Raw genomic sequence first — 16,463 nt, forward strand, 5'->3', positions numbered from 1 at the left:
TAGTTAGTATAGACCTGGCCTTTGATAGTAACATCTCCTAGGTTTGCATATATACACCTAGGCCACATGTCTTAAACCTAGGTAAATTCTGTCTACAACAAATTCACATTGTACTACAAAATCATCTCCGAGAGAAAGAATACCGTCTATGTTAGAGAGGAGAAGGTTGAACAAGGACCTCTCTGAATAAACTAATCTCTTTATTGGCCTCTGATAGTAACATCTTCTAGGTTTGCTATTGCTAGGCATATATATACACCTGACTTAAACCTACGTAAATTCTGTCTACAACAAATTCACTGTTCCTGTCCATACTGTGAGGACATTGTACTACAAAATCATCTCCGAGAGAAAGAATACTGTCTATGTTAGAGAGGAGAAGGTTGAACAAGGACCTCTCTGAATAAACTAATCTCTTTATTGGCCTTTGATAGTAACATCTCCTAGGTTTGCTATTGCTAGGTGTCACGATGCCGGCTGGCAGGTAGTGGATCCTCTGTGCCAGAGAGGGATGGCGAGGACCGCGCTAGTGGACCGGTTCTAAGCCACTACAGGTTTTCACCAGAGCCCGCCGCAAAGCGGGATGGTCTTGCTGCGGCGGTAGTGACCAGGTCGTATCCACTAGCAACGGCTCACCTCTCTGGCTGCTGAAGATGCTGAAGATAGGCGAGGTACAAGGGAGTAGGCAGAAGCAAAGTCGGACGTAGCAGAAGGTCGGGGGCAGGCGGCAAGATTCGTAGTCAGGGGAGATAGCAGGAGATCTGGTACACTGGCTATAAACACACAAAACGCTTTCACTAGGCACAAGGGCAACAAGATCCGGCAAGGGAGTGCAAGGGAGGAGACTAGATATAGCCAGGGAACAGGTGGGAGCCAATTAAGCTAATTGGGCCAGGTACCAATCATTGGTGCACTGGCCCTTTAAATCTCAGGGAGCTGGCGCGCAGCGCGCCCTAGAGAGCGGAGCCGCGCGCGCCAGCACATGACAGCAGGAGACGGGAACGGGTAAGTGACCTGGGATGCGATTCGCGAGCGGGCGCGTCCCGCTGTGCGAATCGCATCCCCAACGGCCAGGACAGGGCAGCGCTCCCGGTCAGCGGGACCGACCGGGGCGCTGCGGAGAGAGAGACGCCGTACGCGCTCCGGGGAGGAGCGGGGACCCGGAGCGCTAGGCGTAACAGTACCCCCCCCTTAGGTCTCCCCTTCCCTTTGTCTGGTAACTGCCTCCCCTGGGATGAGGACACGGGAAAGGATGGAGGGATTCCTCAACAGCAGGCGGAACAGCAGGAGTAGGGATGGGGAGGGAGGGCAGAGGGCGAGACTTGGCACGGGGCAGTGTGACACCAGGACGAGGGCCAAGAGGGGACACAGAGGTTTGCCTGATGGGACTGGGAGGGGGGGAGAGGTATTTCTTGTGGCAGGCAGAGTCCTTAATGACCTTAGGGGGACCGGATACAGGAGGAACCACAGGGTCACGGCAGGGAGTACTGGGGACCGGTTGAAGGCAGTCCTTGGAACAAGAGGGACCCCAACTCTTGATCTCCCCAGTGGACCAATCCAGGGTTGGGGAATGGTGTTGAAGCCAGGGTAGTCCAAGGAGAACTTCAGAAGTGCAATTAGGAAGGACAAAAAATACAATTTCCTCGTGATGAGGTCCGATGCACATTAGGAGGGGCTCCGTGCGATAACGCACGGTGCAGTCCAATCTGGCTCCGTTGACCGCGGAAATGTGGAGTGGCTTGACAAGACGGGTCACCGGAATGTGGAATTTATTCACTAAGGACTCCCGAATAAAATTCCCAGAAGCTCCAGAGTCCAGGCAGGCCACGGCTGAGAGGGGAGAGCTGGCTGACGTAGAAATCCGAACAGGCACCGTGAGACGTGGAGAAGTCGACTTAGCATCAAGAGACGCCACACCCACGAGAGCTGGGTGCGAGCGTGCGTTTCCCAGACGTGGAGGACGGATTGGGCACTCCACCAAAAAATGTTCAGTACTGGCACAGTACAGACAAAGATTCTCTTCCTTACGGCGATTCCTCTCTTCCAGGGTCAGGCGAGACCGATCCACTTGCATGGCCTCCTCGGCGGGAGGCCTAGGCGCAGATTGCAGTGGAGACTGTGGGAGAGGTGTCCAGAGATCTAAGTCTTTTTCCTGGCGGAGCTCTTGATGCCTCTCAGAAAAACGCATGTCAATGCGAGTGGCTAGATGAATGAGTTCATGCAGGTTAGCAGGAGTCTCTCGTGCGGCCAGAACATCTTTAATGTTGCTGGATAGGCCTTTTTTAAAGGTCGCGCAGAGAGCCTCATTATTCCAGGAAAGTTCAGAAGCAAGGGTACGGAATTGTATGGCGTACTCGCCAACGGAAGAATTACCCTGGACGAGGTTCAGCAGGGCAGTCTCAGCAGAAGAGGCTCGGGCAGGTTCCTCAAAGACACTTCGAATTTCCGAGAAGAAGGAGTGTACAGAGGCGGTGACGGGGTCATTGCGGTCCCAGAGCGGTGTGGCCCATGACAGGGCTTTTCCAGACAGAAGGCTGACTACGAAAGCCACCTTAGACCTTTCAGTGGGAAACTGGTCCGACATCATCTCCAAGTGCAATGAACATTGCGAAAGAAAGCCACGGCAAAACTTAGAGTCCCCATTAAATTTGTCCGGCAAGGACAGGCGGAGGCTAGGAGTGGCCACTCGCTGCGGAGGAGGTGCAGGAGCTGGCGGAGGAGATGATTGCTGAAGAAGTTGCGAATGTTGGTGCACAATGGTGGACACTTCCGACAGCTGGTGGGTTAGATGGGCGATCTGTCGGGCTTGCTGGGCGACCACCGTGGTGATATCAGAGGCAACTGGCAGGGGAACCTCAGCGGGATCCATGGCCGGATCTACTGTCACGATGCCGGCTGGCAGGTAGTGGATCCTCTGTGCCAGAGAGGGATGGCGAGGACCGCGCTAGTGGACCGGTTCTAAGCCACTACAGGTTTTCACCAGAGCCCGCCGCAAAGCGGGATGGTCTTGCTGCGGCGGTAGTGACCAGGTCGTATCCACTAGCAACGGCTCACCTCTCTGGCTGCTGAAGATGCTGAAGATAGGCGAGGTACAAGGGAGTAGGCAGAAGCAAAGTCGGACGTAGCAGAAGGTCGGGGGCAGGCGGCAAGATTCGTAGTCAGGGGAGATAGCAGGAGATCTGGTACACTGGCTATAAACACACAAAACGCTTTCACTAGGCACAAGGGCAACAAGATCCGGCAAGGGAGTGCAAGGGAGGAGACTAGATATAGCCAGGGAACAGGTGGGAGCCAATTAAGCTAATTGGGCCAGGTACCAATCATTGGTGCACTGGCCCTTTAAATCTCAGGGAGCTGGCGCGCGCGCGCCCTAGAGAGCGGAGCCGCGCGCGCCAGCACATGACAGCAGGAGACGGGAACGGGTAAGTGACCTGGGATGCGATTCGCGAGCGGGCGCGTCCCGCTGTGCGAATCGCATCCCCAACGGCCAGGACAGGGCAGCGCTCCCGGTCAGCGGGACCGACCGGGGCGCTGCGGAGAGAGAGACGCCGTACGCGCTCCGGGGAGGAGCGGGGACCCGGAGCGCTAGGCGTAACACTAGGCATATATATACACCTGACTTAAACCTAATTAAATTCTGTCTACAACAAATTCACTGTTCCTGTCCATACTGTGAGGACATTGTACTACAAAATCATCTCCGAGAGAAAGAATACCGTCTATGTTAGAGAGGAGAAGGTTGAACAAGGACCTCTCTAAATAAACTAATCTCTTTATTGGCCTTTGATAGTAACATCTCCTAGGTTTGCTATTGCTAGGCATATATATATACACATGACTTAAGTCTAGGTAAATTCTGTCTACAACAAATTCACTGTTCCTGTCCATACTGTGAGGACATTGTACTACAAAATCATCTCTGAGAGAAAGAATACCGTCTATGTTAGAGAGGAGAAGGTTGAACAAGGACCTCTCTGAATAAACTAATCTCTTTATTGGCCTTTGATAGTAACATCTCCTAGGTTTGCTATTGCTAGGCATATATATATATATACACACCTGACTTAAGCCTAGGTAAATTCTGTCTACAACAAATTCACTGTTCCTGTTCATACTGTGAGGACATTGTACTACAAAATCATCTCTGAGAGAAAGAATACTGTCTATGTTAGAGAGGAGAAGGTTGAACAAGGACCTCTCTGAATAAACTAATCTCTTTATTGGCCTCTGCTTGGCTGCCATGTCAGGAAGATTTCCCTGCATATGTGCTTCTGAGTGTTGCAGGACTACAGTTGTAAAGAAAAGTCTACATATGCACCACAGTAAGCCAATCTGTGAACATCTTCATCATTGGTCTCAGGGACTGAGAAATTGAAAACCAAAGAACATTTACATCTGCATTGGTTATGTCATGTATATATATGCTAGAAAGCACCATAATGATGGTTAAATTCTGTAAAGCTGCTATAAAAGCATCATAGGGACAGAGACCAAATATCCAATCATCTGGCTTAAAAGCTGAACCATTCTGAGCTGTGCCAAAGCAAAGCCCCTTCCTATATTGTGTATATGGGAACAGCTTCCTTGACAAAATTGTGGTTGGAGCACAAACAAAAATTGGGTTACTTGCACGTCCCTGCCATGTGACATATATCAAGTACAAAGAGTATAATAACCTGAAATATGTATAGGCAGTCCTGTGTGATGCAGCTTTGGAGGTGACTAGTGTAAAATACTCTACGGTACATACCTGATGTAAGTGTGACCTGTCATGGTTTCCTCCTTCTCAAGGTGAACACGAATCACTCGGTGTGGGACATTCTGCTCTCCACTGAGGTGGTGAAGATGAGGTTCGGCAGTGGGATATTACGGTCGATCCTGTTGATAGGCATCTTCATTCTGAGCATGTGCATGTGTTACATCTCCCTCTCCTACCTGCTGACACTTTACATCGCCAAGGAAAGAAAAGAGAAGAGAGAGATCATGAAGATAATGGGGCTCCGAGACCTGGCCTTCTGGTGAGTAGCAGCATTTCTCTGCAGCACAGAGGATTTCAGTTGCAGAATTTCTGAACTTTGTGAGAGGTCACAGTGTAAGGGAGCATTCACATCAAGTTTTTGCTATACGGTTACCGTATACAGTTTGTATTTGGAAAACGTACACAACCGAATCTCTTGCTGTATACATTGACCACCCATATAAAAACTTACACAAAGAGAAGTATCCGGTTGTATAAGTTTTTGTACATTTCCTTTCTTCTGCATTTTTTTCCAGTGCACAAAACTGTAGTCTACCATGGTTGTTTAATTGTTTTTGTCTTTTTGTTTTTTTTAGTTAATGCAAATCATATTCAGCACACGATTGCATACAGCTTTGTCTGTCTACATAAAAAAAACCAAAGCTAATTCAAAACAGTACAGCATAATTGTGATGTGAATGCACCCTTAAATAGTGGGAGAAGCACAAAATATTTCAGAAGAGGGGAGTTCTGATCTTGTGCGACATCACAGATTGAGAGTTTTATATAACGCATTAGGAAAGTCTTCAGACTCTTTCCCTTTTTCACATTTTGTTTTGTTGCACCTTGAGCTAAAATGAAATAAATAATCAAGTTTTCTCCATTATTCTGCACTCAATACTCCACAATGAGAAGTTTATTTTTTTATACATGGAGCTGCTGCCCCACCAAACTAAGTAATCAGGGGAGAAGGGGCTTGGTAAGAGAGGAGACCAAGAACCCCATAGTCACTCTGGTGTAGCCCCAAAGATCATGTGTACAGATGGGACAAACTGCAGCCTCCACAATCTGGTCTTAATGGCAGAAAGAAGCCTCTCCTCAGTAATCACACATGAAAGCCACCTGGAATTTACAAAAAAAAAGCATCTCAAGAACTTTCAGACTGTGAGGAACAATATTTTTTTGTATGATGTAACCAAGATGTAACTTTCTGGCCTCATTTCTAAGCATCATGTCTGGAGGAAACCTGGCATAGCCCATCACCTGCCCAATACCATCCCTACAGTGATCATGGTGGGGGCAGCATCATGTCTGGAGGAAACCAGGCACTGCCCATCACCTGCCCAATACCATCCCTACAGTGATCATGGTGGGGGCAGCATTATGTCTGGGGGAAACCAGGTACTTCCCATCACCTGCCCAATACCATCCCTACAGTGATCATGGTGGGGGCAGCATAAATGTATATAGGAAACCAGGTACTGCCCATCACCTGCCCAATACCATCCCTACAGTCATCATGGTGGGGGCAGCATCATGTCTGGGGGAAACCAGGTACTGCCCATCACCTGCCCAATACCATCCCTACAGTGATCAGGGTGGGGGCAGCATCATGTCTGGAGGACACCAGGCACTGCCCATCACCTGCCCAATACCATCCCTACAGTGATCATGGTGGGGGCAGCATCATGTCTGGAGGAAACCAGGCACTGCCCATCACCTACCCAATACCATCCCTACGGTGATCATGGTGGAGGCAGCATCATGTCTGGAGGAAACCAGGCATTGCCCATCACCTGCCCAATACCATCCTTACAGTAATCATGGTGGGGGCAGCATCATGTCTGGGGGAAACCAGGCACTGCCCATCACCTGCCCAATACCATCCCTACAGTGATCATGGTGGGGGCAGCATCATGTCTGGAGGAAACCAGCTACTGCCCATCACCTGCCCAATACCATCCCTACAGTGATCATGGTGGGGGCAGCATCATGTCTGGGGGAAACCAGGCACTGCCCATCACCTGCCCAATACCATCCGTACAGTGATTATGGTGGGGGCAGCATCATGTCTGGAGGAAACCAGGCACTGATCATCACCTGCTCAATACCATCCCAACAGTGATCATGGTGGGGGCAGCATCATGTCTGGAGGAAACCAGGTACTGCCCATCACCTGCCCAATACCATCCCTACAGTTATCATGGTGGGGACAGCATCATGTCTGGAGGAAACCAGGTAATGTTCCTCATCTGCCCAATACCATCCCTACAGTTATCATGGTGGGGACAGCATCATGTCTGGAGGAAACCAGGCACTGCCCATCACCTGGCCAATACCATCCCTACAGTGATCATGGTGGGGGCAGCATCATGTCTGGAGGAAACCAGGTACTGCCCATCACCTACAGTTATCATGGTGGGGACAGCATCCCTACAGTTATCATGGTGGGGACAGCAGGTACTGCCCATCACCTACAGTTATCATGGTGGGGACAGCATCCCTACAGTTATCATGGTGGGGACAGCATCATGTCTGGAGAAAACCAGGTACTGCTCCTCATCTGCCCAATATCATCCCTACAGTAAAGCATGGTAGGGGCACCATTATGCTCTGGGGAGAGGGAGACTGATCAGGGTTGAGGAAAAGCTGAATGGAGCAAATTACAGAAATACTTTTAATGAAAACCTGACCCAGAGCACTCTGGACCTCAGACTGGGCAAAAGGTTCACCTTCCAATAAGACAATGACCCTAAGCACACAGCCAAGACAACACAGGACTGACTTAGGGCCAACTCGTTGGATGTCCTTGAGTGGCCCAGCCAGAGCCTGAACTCAACTGAACAGAGAACTGAAAATGTGAAGAGGTACTTGGCAGGAGGGTAGCCTGGCAGGGCTAGCCTTACTGGCAGGTGAAAAATCTGACTTGGATGCTTGCCGCCTCAAACCCACGGAGTCTTATTATATTATTCAGTATTGTCTTTATTGAGAGCATAAAGGCAGTACAGTCTAGGACAACGCGTATCGGAGGTGTGTCCTCCTTCCTTAGGTCCGAATGGACCTGAGGAAGGAGGACACACCTCCGAAATGCATTGTCCTAAACTGTACTGCCTTTATGCTCTCAATAAAGACAATACTGAATAATATAATAAGACTCCGTGGGTTTGAGGCGGCAAGCATCCAAGTCAGATTTTTACCTGCCAGTAAGAAAGGTCTGCCAGGCTACCCTCCTGCCAAGTACCTCTTCACTGCCTCTACACCGCTTTCACAGCGGGACCAACGGCTGGCTGCACCCCGACATCTACCATAAAAGGCGCTGTCCAGTGTTGTGCCTGCCCGCACAACCAATCCAGGTGAGCAGGCATCGAGCCTTCAAAACACTCTCCACGTCCAGCTGTTTCTAACCCCTAAATTTAGCACACTGTACGAGCGCCGCTCTTGTTCTCTTTTTTCCTCTCTATATAGAGAACTGAAAATGGCTTTCACCTACGGTTCTCATCCAACCTGACACAGCTTGAGAGGATCTGCAGAGAAAATGGCAGAAAATCCCTAAAACCTTGTGGCCTCATCCCTAAGAATATTGGACAAAGGAAAGGAAAAAGAAGACCAAAGGATAGCGCCTTGTGTGTTACCATCAGTGCGGTTAGGTATAAAAGAAGATGTGGAGTTGCTGCTGGCCCGGACAGTCACAGGAAACAGGAGCAACCTGTCCTGAATGGTACTAGAGATATATATAAGAAAGGAAAAACAAGACCTCTAATTCCAGGTGCTGCTGACTGTTTGAGACATCAAAAGAAGGATAGCTAAGAATTATTTTTAAGTCACTGGAAGGACCATTTATTGATAGTAAAGAAAATAAAAATAAGTATAAAAAAACTAAATATAAAGGTAGATGATGCGTTTTGAGGGAGAACCCTCTCTTCCCCAGATCAGGCATACTGGTTTGAGGAAGAGGAGGGTTCTCCCTTGAAACAGGTCATCTACATTTATATTTTTTTTATACTTTCTTTTCTACCAATTAATGGTTCTTCCAGGGACTTATAAAGAGAATCCTTGGCTATCCTCCTTTTGATGTCTCAAAGAGGCAGCAGTGCCTGGAATTAGAGGTCTTGTTTTTCCTTTCATAAATACGAGAATACTGGGGGCTGTAATCGCACCCTGAAGTGGCTTCACCTTTTTTCCATTCTTTAAAAAAGAGTATGAATCCTTATGTCACTGCAAGATTTTAGTTTTTCCTTTTAAATAAACTAGTAAAGATTTGTGATTCTCTTTCCACTTTGTCATTAAAGGGGCATTCCAGGATTTTTTTTAAATTTGACTATGCTACAGGGGCTGTGAAGTTAGTGTAGCTCATAATATAGTGTCTGTACCTGTGTGTGACGGTTTTCTCGCAATTTTTCTGTGATTTTCGCCCCAATATCTATTTTTAACAGCATACAAAATTACTCAGGTCTCAGGTTTTCCCAGGTTGCAGTGCGGCTGAGACCTGACATCCCTAGTCAGGTGATCAGAGGGAGCCTGTCCTACTTCAATAGGTGGAGCAACCGCTGGGTGGGAGAGAGATCATTCTGCAACTAATTGTATTTTTGCAACAGCTGTAGGTACCCTGGTTAGAAAACACTGGTCTTTTGAATGGAATGCAGCTCCTTTTTGTTTCAATTGGTGGGGTGGCTGATGTGTGGGAGGGAGGAAAGTGATCTCACACTTACAAGCAAGAAACTATGGGATTTGTAGTTTGAGAAAGCAAACTCCAACAGGAAATACCCAGTTCACAAAAAGATAGCCACAGCATTATGGTAATCTCACAGCATAGCCATTTAGCCCCAAGACAAACGCAGATCCTTCCTAAGCATGTCCATTACTGTCTGGCCGGCACGTACCAAAATCATCTTGTAGTTGACAACCCCTTTAAGGGCTATTGAGTGCAGATTTTTTTTTGTATTTTAGCACATGGTGTAACATACCAAAATCTGAAGAAAAAAAAAAGGTGTGAAGACTTTCCGAATGCATTATAGTGTATGGATCTTTAGCCGTCCAGAGTATTTTAGGAGATTAATTTCTGGAGGCATCAATATATGAAGAATGTTCACACACCTTCTCCTATTTCTCAGGTTATCGTGGGGATTGCTCTACGCGGTTTATGTCCTGATTATCGCAAATCTGATGACTCTTGTCACAACCACATATGTCTTTAAGAGAAGTTCCTATGGAGTTATCCTGCTTCTGTTCTTCCTCTATGGGATATCAATGGTAGGATTGCTAAAGCTTCATGCTCTCAAGTCACCAGAGAAGCATTCACAGTTCTTCTGATCTTTTCTTTCCATAGTCATCACCTTTTTCTGTTCTGGTGGTTGGTATCTCTGCAAAGTCTGCTATAATTCAGTGCTCCCCTTTCCAGCTGGCTCTCAGGATTTGCTCATCCTGTTCCTCCACAATAAGGGGGATCACTGCCCAACCTTTACCCCCCGCCACCCAGGCACAGTGCTCTCTTCTGAACCAGCTCTCAGAATTTGCTCTTTATCTTCACAATATTTGTAATCATATTCCTACCTACTCCACCCGCACAGTGTTCACCTTCTAGCTGGCTCTCAGGATCCGGCCAGGCTCTTCCTCCACAATAATAGTGATAATTGTCCCACCTATGTACCTCACCACAGTGCTCTCCTCCCAGTCAGCTCTCAGGATCCGGCCAGGCTCTTCCTCTACAATAATAGGGATCATTGCCCCACCTATGTACCTCACCACAGTGCTCTCCTCCCAGTCAGCTCTCAGGATCCGCCCAGGCTCTTCCTCCACAATAATAGGGATCATTGCCCCACCTATGTACCTCACCACAGTGCTCTCCTCCCAGTCAGCTCTCAGGATCCGCCCAGGCTCTTCCTCCACAATAATAGTGATAATTGTCCCACCTATGTACCTCACCACAGTGCTCTCCTCCCAGTCAGCTCTCAGGATCCGCCCAGGCTCTTCCTCCACAATAATAGGGATCATTGCCCCACCTATGTACCTCACCACAGTGCTCTCCTCCCAGTCAGCTCTCAGGATCCGCCCAGGCTCTTCCTCCACAATAATAGTGATAATTGTCCCACCTATGTAGCTCACCACAGTGCTCTCCTCCCAGTCAGCTCTCAGGATCCGCCCAGGCTCTTCCTCCACAATAATAGGGATCATTGCCCCACCTATGTACCTCACCACAGTGCTCTCCTCCCAGTCAGCTCTCAGGATCCGCCCAGGCTCTTCCTCCACAATAATAGGGATCATTGCCCCACCTATGTACCTCACCACAGTGCTCTCCTCCCAGTCAGCTCTCAGGATCCGCCCAGGCTCTTCCTCCACAATAATAGGGATCATTGCCCCACCTATGTACCTCACCACAGTGCTCTCCTCCCAGTCAGCTCTCAGGATCCACCCAGGCTGTTCCTCCACAATAATAGGGATCATTGTCCCACCTATGTACCTCACCACAGTGCTCTCCTCCCAGTCAGCTCTCAGGATCCGCCCAGGCTCTTCCTCCACAATAATAGGGATCAATGTCCCACCTATGTACCTCACCACAGTGCTCTCGCCCAGTCAGCTTTCAGGATCCACCCAGGCTGTTCCTCCACAATAATAGTGATAATTGTCCCACCTATGTACCTCACCACAGTGCTCTCGCCCAGTCAGCTCTCAGGATCCGCCCAGGCTCTTCCTCCACAATAATAGGGATCAATGTCCCACCTATGTACCTCACCACAGTGCTCTCGCCCAGTCAGCTCTCAGGATCCACCCGGCTGTTCCTCCACAATAATAGGGATCATTGCCCCACCTATGTACCTCACCACAGTGCTCTCCTCCCAGTCAGCTCTCAGGATCCGGCCAGGCTGTTCCTCCACAATAATAGGGATCATTGCCCCACCTATGTACCTCATCACAGTGCTCTCCTCCCAGTCAGCTCTCAGGATCCACCCAGCTGTTCCTCCACAATAATAGGGATCATTGCCCCACCTATGTACCTCATCACAGTGCTCTCCTCCCAGTCAGCTCTCAGGATCCACCCCGGCTGTTCCTCCACAATAAAAGTGATAATTGTCCCACCTATGTATCTCACCACAGTGCTCTCGCCCAGTCAGCTCTCAGGATCCACCCAGGCTGTTCCTCCACAATAATAGTGATAATTGTCCCACCTATGTAGCTCACCACAGTGCTCTCCTCCCAGTCAGCTCTCAGGATCCTCCCAGGCTGTTCCTCCACAATAATAGTGATAATTGTCCCACCTATGTACCTCACCACAGTGCTCTCCTCCCAGTCAGCTCTCAGGATCCGCCCAGGCTCTTCCTCCACAATAATAGTGATAATTGTCCCACCTATGTACCTCACCACAGTGCTCTCCTCCCAGTCAGCTCTCAGGATCTGCCCAGACTGTTCCTCCACAATAATAGGGATCATTGTCCCACCTATGTACCTCACCACAGTGCTCTCCTCCCAGTCAGCTCTCAGGATCCACCCCGGCTGTTCCTCCACAATAATAGTGATAATTGTCCCACCTATGAACCTCACCACAGTGCTCTCCTCCCAGTCAGCTGTCAGGATCCGCCCAGGCTGTTCCTCGACAATAATAGGGATCATTGTCCCACCTATGTACCTCACCACAGTGCTCTCCTCCCAGTCAGCTCTCAGGATCCGCCCAGGTTGTTCCTCCACAATAGTAGGAATCACCGTCCTACCTACTATCCCAGCACAATGTTCCCCCACCAAGCCGTCTCTCAGGATCTACTCATGTTGTTACTTCAAAATAATAGGGATCATTGTCCCACCTATTCTTCCAGCACTGAGTCAGTGAGTTTCTTCTGTTAATGGACAATTCATTGCTCACTCTCTTGCAGATCTTCTTCACTTTCATGCTGTGTGCTCTGCTCAGGAAGCCGCGACTAGTCGCCATCACAGGATTCTTTATCACCCTGGTCCTTTCCATTCTGAGCGTCCTGCCGCTTGTGAAGATCATGCCCATCTGGCTAGAAGTCATCCTATGTGTTTTTGCACCATACGCCTTCTCTGTTGGGATCACACAGGTAACTTCTACTGTTATCTTCTCCACATACAGACCAAGTATACTGTATACAGAAATAAACAGAACTACAGTACCATACATGGCCACAACTGTAATTATAGAGCTGTGTCTGGGTATATGCAATCAGATTTTGGTCCCTTACTCGGAAAAAAAGGCCACTGTAGCAATGTCCCATAAACCCATGTAAGGGTAAGAATTGTGGCAGTATGTGCAGGATAGAAATAAAAATATCATATATATATATAATAAGATTATTACATCACTCCTGGCTGTGAGACCACTAAGTCCTGGCATCTTTTGTTTACAGAGCGTAAATACGGAAATGGACCTCCAGGGTGTCTTCTTCTCAGACATTGCTGAAGACTCGTCCTTCCTCTTGAGCAGCTACATCAGCCTCCTGCTGGACTCCGGACTCTACCTCCTTCTCACATTGTACTTCGAGAAGATTCTAGCAGGTAAAGCTGAGGAGTGTGGGCCTGATCTTCTGATCAATTGTACTGCCCTGAGACAATGGACCACCCTTCAGGTGCCAGGAGGTGACTCTAAGTTAAGGGTTCAGAGCTCTGTATTAGAAAACTCTTAAACTACAGCAACTGTTATACACCCCCAAAAAAATAACACACCCTGGCAGAAATGGCAGAAACTCGGTCTTGCCACAAGAGAGAGTATAAGTTCTTCCTCTGTTGTTCTATAAATCAGTTCTCAGATGCTACTGGTGGGTAGTGTACACAGCATTGACAATGAGCTGAGATGTTAAAAAATACAAGAAATTGAAGCACATGGGTTAATTGGTTAACATAGTTGCCTGGGGTTTTGGGTTAAAAGCTGACATTTGCCTGGAGTCTCTGGCCCAGATTTATCAAACTGTGTGAGAGAAAAACTAGAGTGATTTTCCCACAGCAACCAATCACAGCTCAGCTAATGAGTACTGGTAAAGTGAAACCTGAGCTGTGATTGGTTGCTGTGGGAAAATTACTCTATTTTTTCACTCACGCAGTTTGATAAATCTGGGCCTCTATGTTCTTTACGTGTTCTTGTGGCTTTCGTCCCACACACCAACAGAATCTTAAAAGGATAGTATGGTGTTTAGATGATAGGCTCAAATAGTGACAGGGACCGATGTTAATCATAATAATATGTGTACAGTGCTACAGAATATGTTGGTGCTACAAACATCAAAATATATATTGGAGAATTGTTCAGTGCTCTATCACATAAGGATTCCGCATTATTTACAGGGGAGTGGACGAGCCCTTTTATACAGTATAAGTGTGATGTGAGGTCATTTCTCTTCCCTCCAGATAAACATGGCTGGAGGCACGAGCCACTGTTCTTCCTGCGATCGTCTTACTGGTCAGGAAGGAAAAAGACCCCAATCTCATCATATCGTGAAGAAAGAGAGCGGGCGGGCATTGGGGATTACATAGAGGAGGTCTCAGCTGAACTACAAGGAAAAGAGGCCATCATGTATGTACTGCAGGTGGAGGGGACTTGGGTGCCCAGGCGTAGGGGATAATGTTGTGTTCCCATCCAGGTCATGTCCATAAACAGCTTTAGGGGACGTTCACACATACAGGATCCTGCGCAGATTTGATCCTTAATCTGGATCCTTATATTTCTTCTGTCTCTTTGTCAACTCTTGTAGGATTAATAAAGTTAATAAAATCTACAGCGGCAAAGACAAGAAGACGGAAGCTTTAAGAGGTGAGAGATGTATGAAGAGAGAGCCGAGCCCCTGAACCCCATCACTACTACAGTATAATGTTTATTGTTAGCTCTGGATGTTCATCTATAAGATCTATATATGAGTATAAAGTATTATTATTACTACCCCAAGATTCTATGACTCCGGCGCCCAATATTCCAGGGACACCGCTTATCATGATGGGGATAGATATAGTCCTGCGCTGGATTCAGGGGAATTTACTGGAGACGTCTTTTATCTTGTCCCCAGGTCTGGATCTGGATGTGTATGAGGGGCAGATCACAGCTCTTCTGGGTCACAGCGGAGCTGGGAAGACAACGTTACTGAATATTCTGAGCGGGATGAGCACAGCGACCAGTGGTGAGATACGGCGCTCTTTATGCCGAGCCTCCTCCGACTACAGTGGGAGGAAACGTTTCCTGGAAAGAGTCTTTACATTTACAGTAGTGAGAGGGAGGCTCCATATGGGGGGAACTTGTCTACCATGAAACCATGGAAATTTCACAGCACTTAGGCTGTTTCCACTTGGTTTTTTGGCATTTTTTCACACTTTTTTAGTTCCTTGGCGGTTTTGCAAAGTCTCAGCATGTTGAGCCTATGGCGTTTTTTCCCCTGAAATCGTGGCATTATTCTCCCATAGAAGTCTAAAAAAACCACCAAGAAAAATGACATGTGGGTTTTAACTTTGGTGTTTTTGCAGGCAGTTTTTATTCTTTCGATCCCAAAAAAGTGATGGAGATACCTTTTTAAATAAAATTTCATAGTGTACCATTAAAAAAAATATTAAAAAAGATTCAGTAGTGATGGAACAAGTTGTATTTAACGAAATGTATCTTTTTTTTTTATAAAGAAAATATTTCAATTAATTTTTAAACAGGGAGCAATTTATGTGTGCGGGCAGGGCACTAAAAATGTAGCCGACAATTGTAAAAATGTAGTGTGTGTGTGTGTGTGTGTTTTTCATTATTTTTAGTTTTTATATTTAGGAAGTACTACTACTCCCAGCATGGAACACACTGTTCCATGATGGGAGTAGTAATACCTGTACTAATTGACAGATCGCCTCGGATGTCACTTCTGACACTCGTTGCAATCCTCCTGTATAATGTATAGATGCGGCCGGCCGCTCTTCTATGGTCTTCTGCACCTTTATATATATATATATACCTATTCATATTTTCCGCAGAGAGCTGTGATTGGCCAGATTGTTCGAGCCAATCACAACTCTCTGTGGGAAATATGAATAGGTGTATATATATATATATATATATACGTCAATTCAGGGGACCATAGAAGATCTGCCGGCCAGCCGCCCGCATCTATACATTATAAAGGAGGATCACAGTGGGTATCAGGAGTGATACTCGCTGCGATCTGTCTATGGAGCTGAGTGTGCTTCATGTTGGGAGCAATAGTACCTGCAGTTAAGGACAGATCACAGCAGGTGTCACTCTTGACACCCGCTGCGATCATTCTTCATCCCTGAGATGCAGAGCAGCTTTCTTCTGCTGTCTCTGCTCTGTACTCTGGCCGGCCACTCACTCATTAATACTTCCCGCTGGGAGTGGTGATTGTCTGCCACCATCCAGCCAATCCCCACTCTGGGCGGAAAATATGAATGAGTGATGTTCTATTCACATCACTGGCCGGCCGGAGTACAGAGCAGAGATGTGAGCGCTGTATAGAGCCGCTCCACATCTTTGCTATATTATGGACGATCGCATCGGGTTTCAGGAGTGACACCAGGGGTGATCTGTCTATTAGTACAGGAACTACTACTCCCATCATGGAACAGTGTGTTCCATGCTGGGAGTAGCAGTACAACCTAAAAATATATTATAATATAAATTTCGTTAAATACATTTTTTTTCCATCACAACTGCATCCTTTATTTATTTTTTGTTGGTATCCAACAAATTTTGAACAAAGGGGCCAAAAATGCTATTTCCATTCAAAGGCAAAAAAAGCCAGAC

At 47.4% G+C, this 16,463-nt stretch overlaps 2 protein-coding genes across 6 annotated transcripts in view; one reads left to right on the forward strand and one right to left on the reverse strand.

Annotated features, from left to right (window-relative positions):
• Positions 1-16,463, reverse strand: part of LOC130297385 (platelet endothelial cell adhesion molecule-like) — a 385,117-nt gene that overhangs the window by 170,521 nt on the left and 198,133 nt on the right. For all 3 annotated transcript variants that reach the window (XM_056549812.1, XM_056549810.1, XM_056549811.1), the window contains exon 7: positions 4,751-4,944. The gene's annotated coding sequence lies outside the window, so the exon portion shown is untranslated. The remainder of the gene's footprint in view (positions 1-4,750; positions 4,945-16,463) is intronic.
• LOC130297381 (ABC-type organic anion transporter ABCA8-like) overlaps positions 1-16,463 on the forward strand; it is a 91,124-nt gene that overhangs the window by 17,940 nt on the left and 56,721 nt on the right. For all 3 annotated transcript variants that reach the window (XM_056549797.1, XM_056549798.1, XM_056549796.1), the window contains 7 exons: positions 4,792-5,018; positions 9,850-9,988; positions 12,601-12,786; positions 13,093-13,240; positions 14,087-14,252; positions 14,431-14,489; positions 14,740-14,850. In XM_056549797.1, the coding sequence (XP_056405772.1) occupies positions 4,792-5,018; positions 9,850-9,988; positions 12,601-12,786; positions 13,093-13,240; positions 14,087-14,252; positions 14,431-14,489; positions 14,740-14,850 (1,036 nt within the window). The remainder of the gene's footprint in view (positions 1-4,791; positions 5,019-9,849; positions 9,989-12,600; positions 12,787-13,092; positions 13,241-14,086; positions 14,253-14,430; positions 14,490-14,739; positions 14,851-16,463) is intronic.

The sequence above is a fragment of the Hyla sarda genome, chromosome 13 (assembly GCF_029499605.1).
Source record: "Hyla sarda isolate aHylSar1 chromosome 13, aHylSar1.hap1, whole genome shotgun sequence".
In the NCBI taxonomy this organism is placed as follows: Eukaryota; Metazoa; Chordata; class Amphibia; order Anura; family Hylidae; genus Hyla; species Hyla sarda.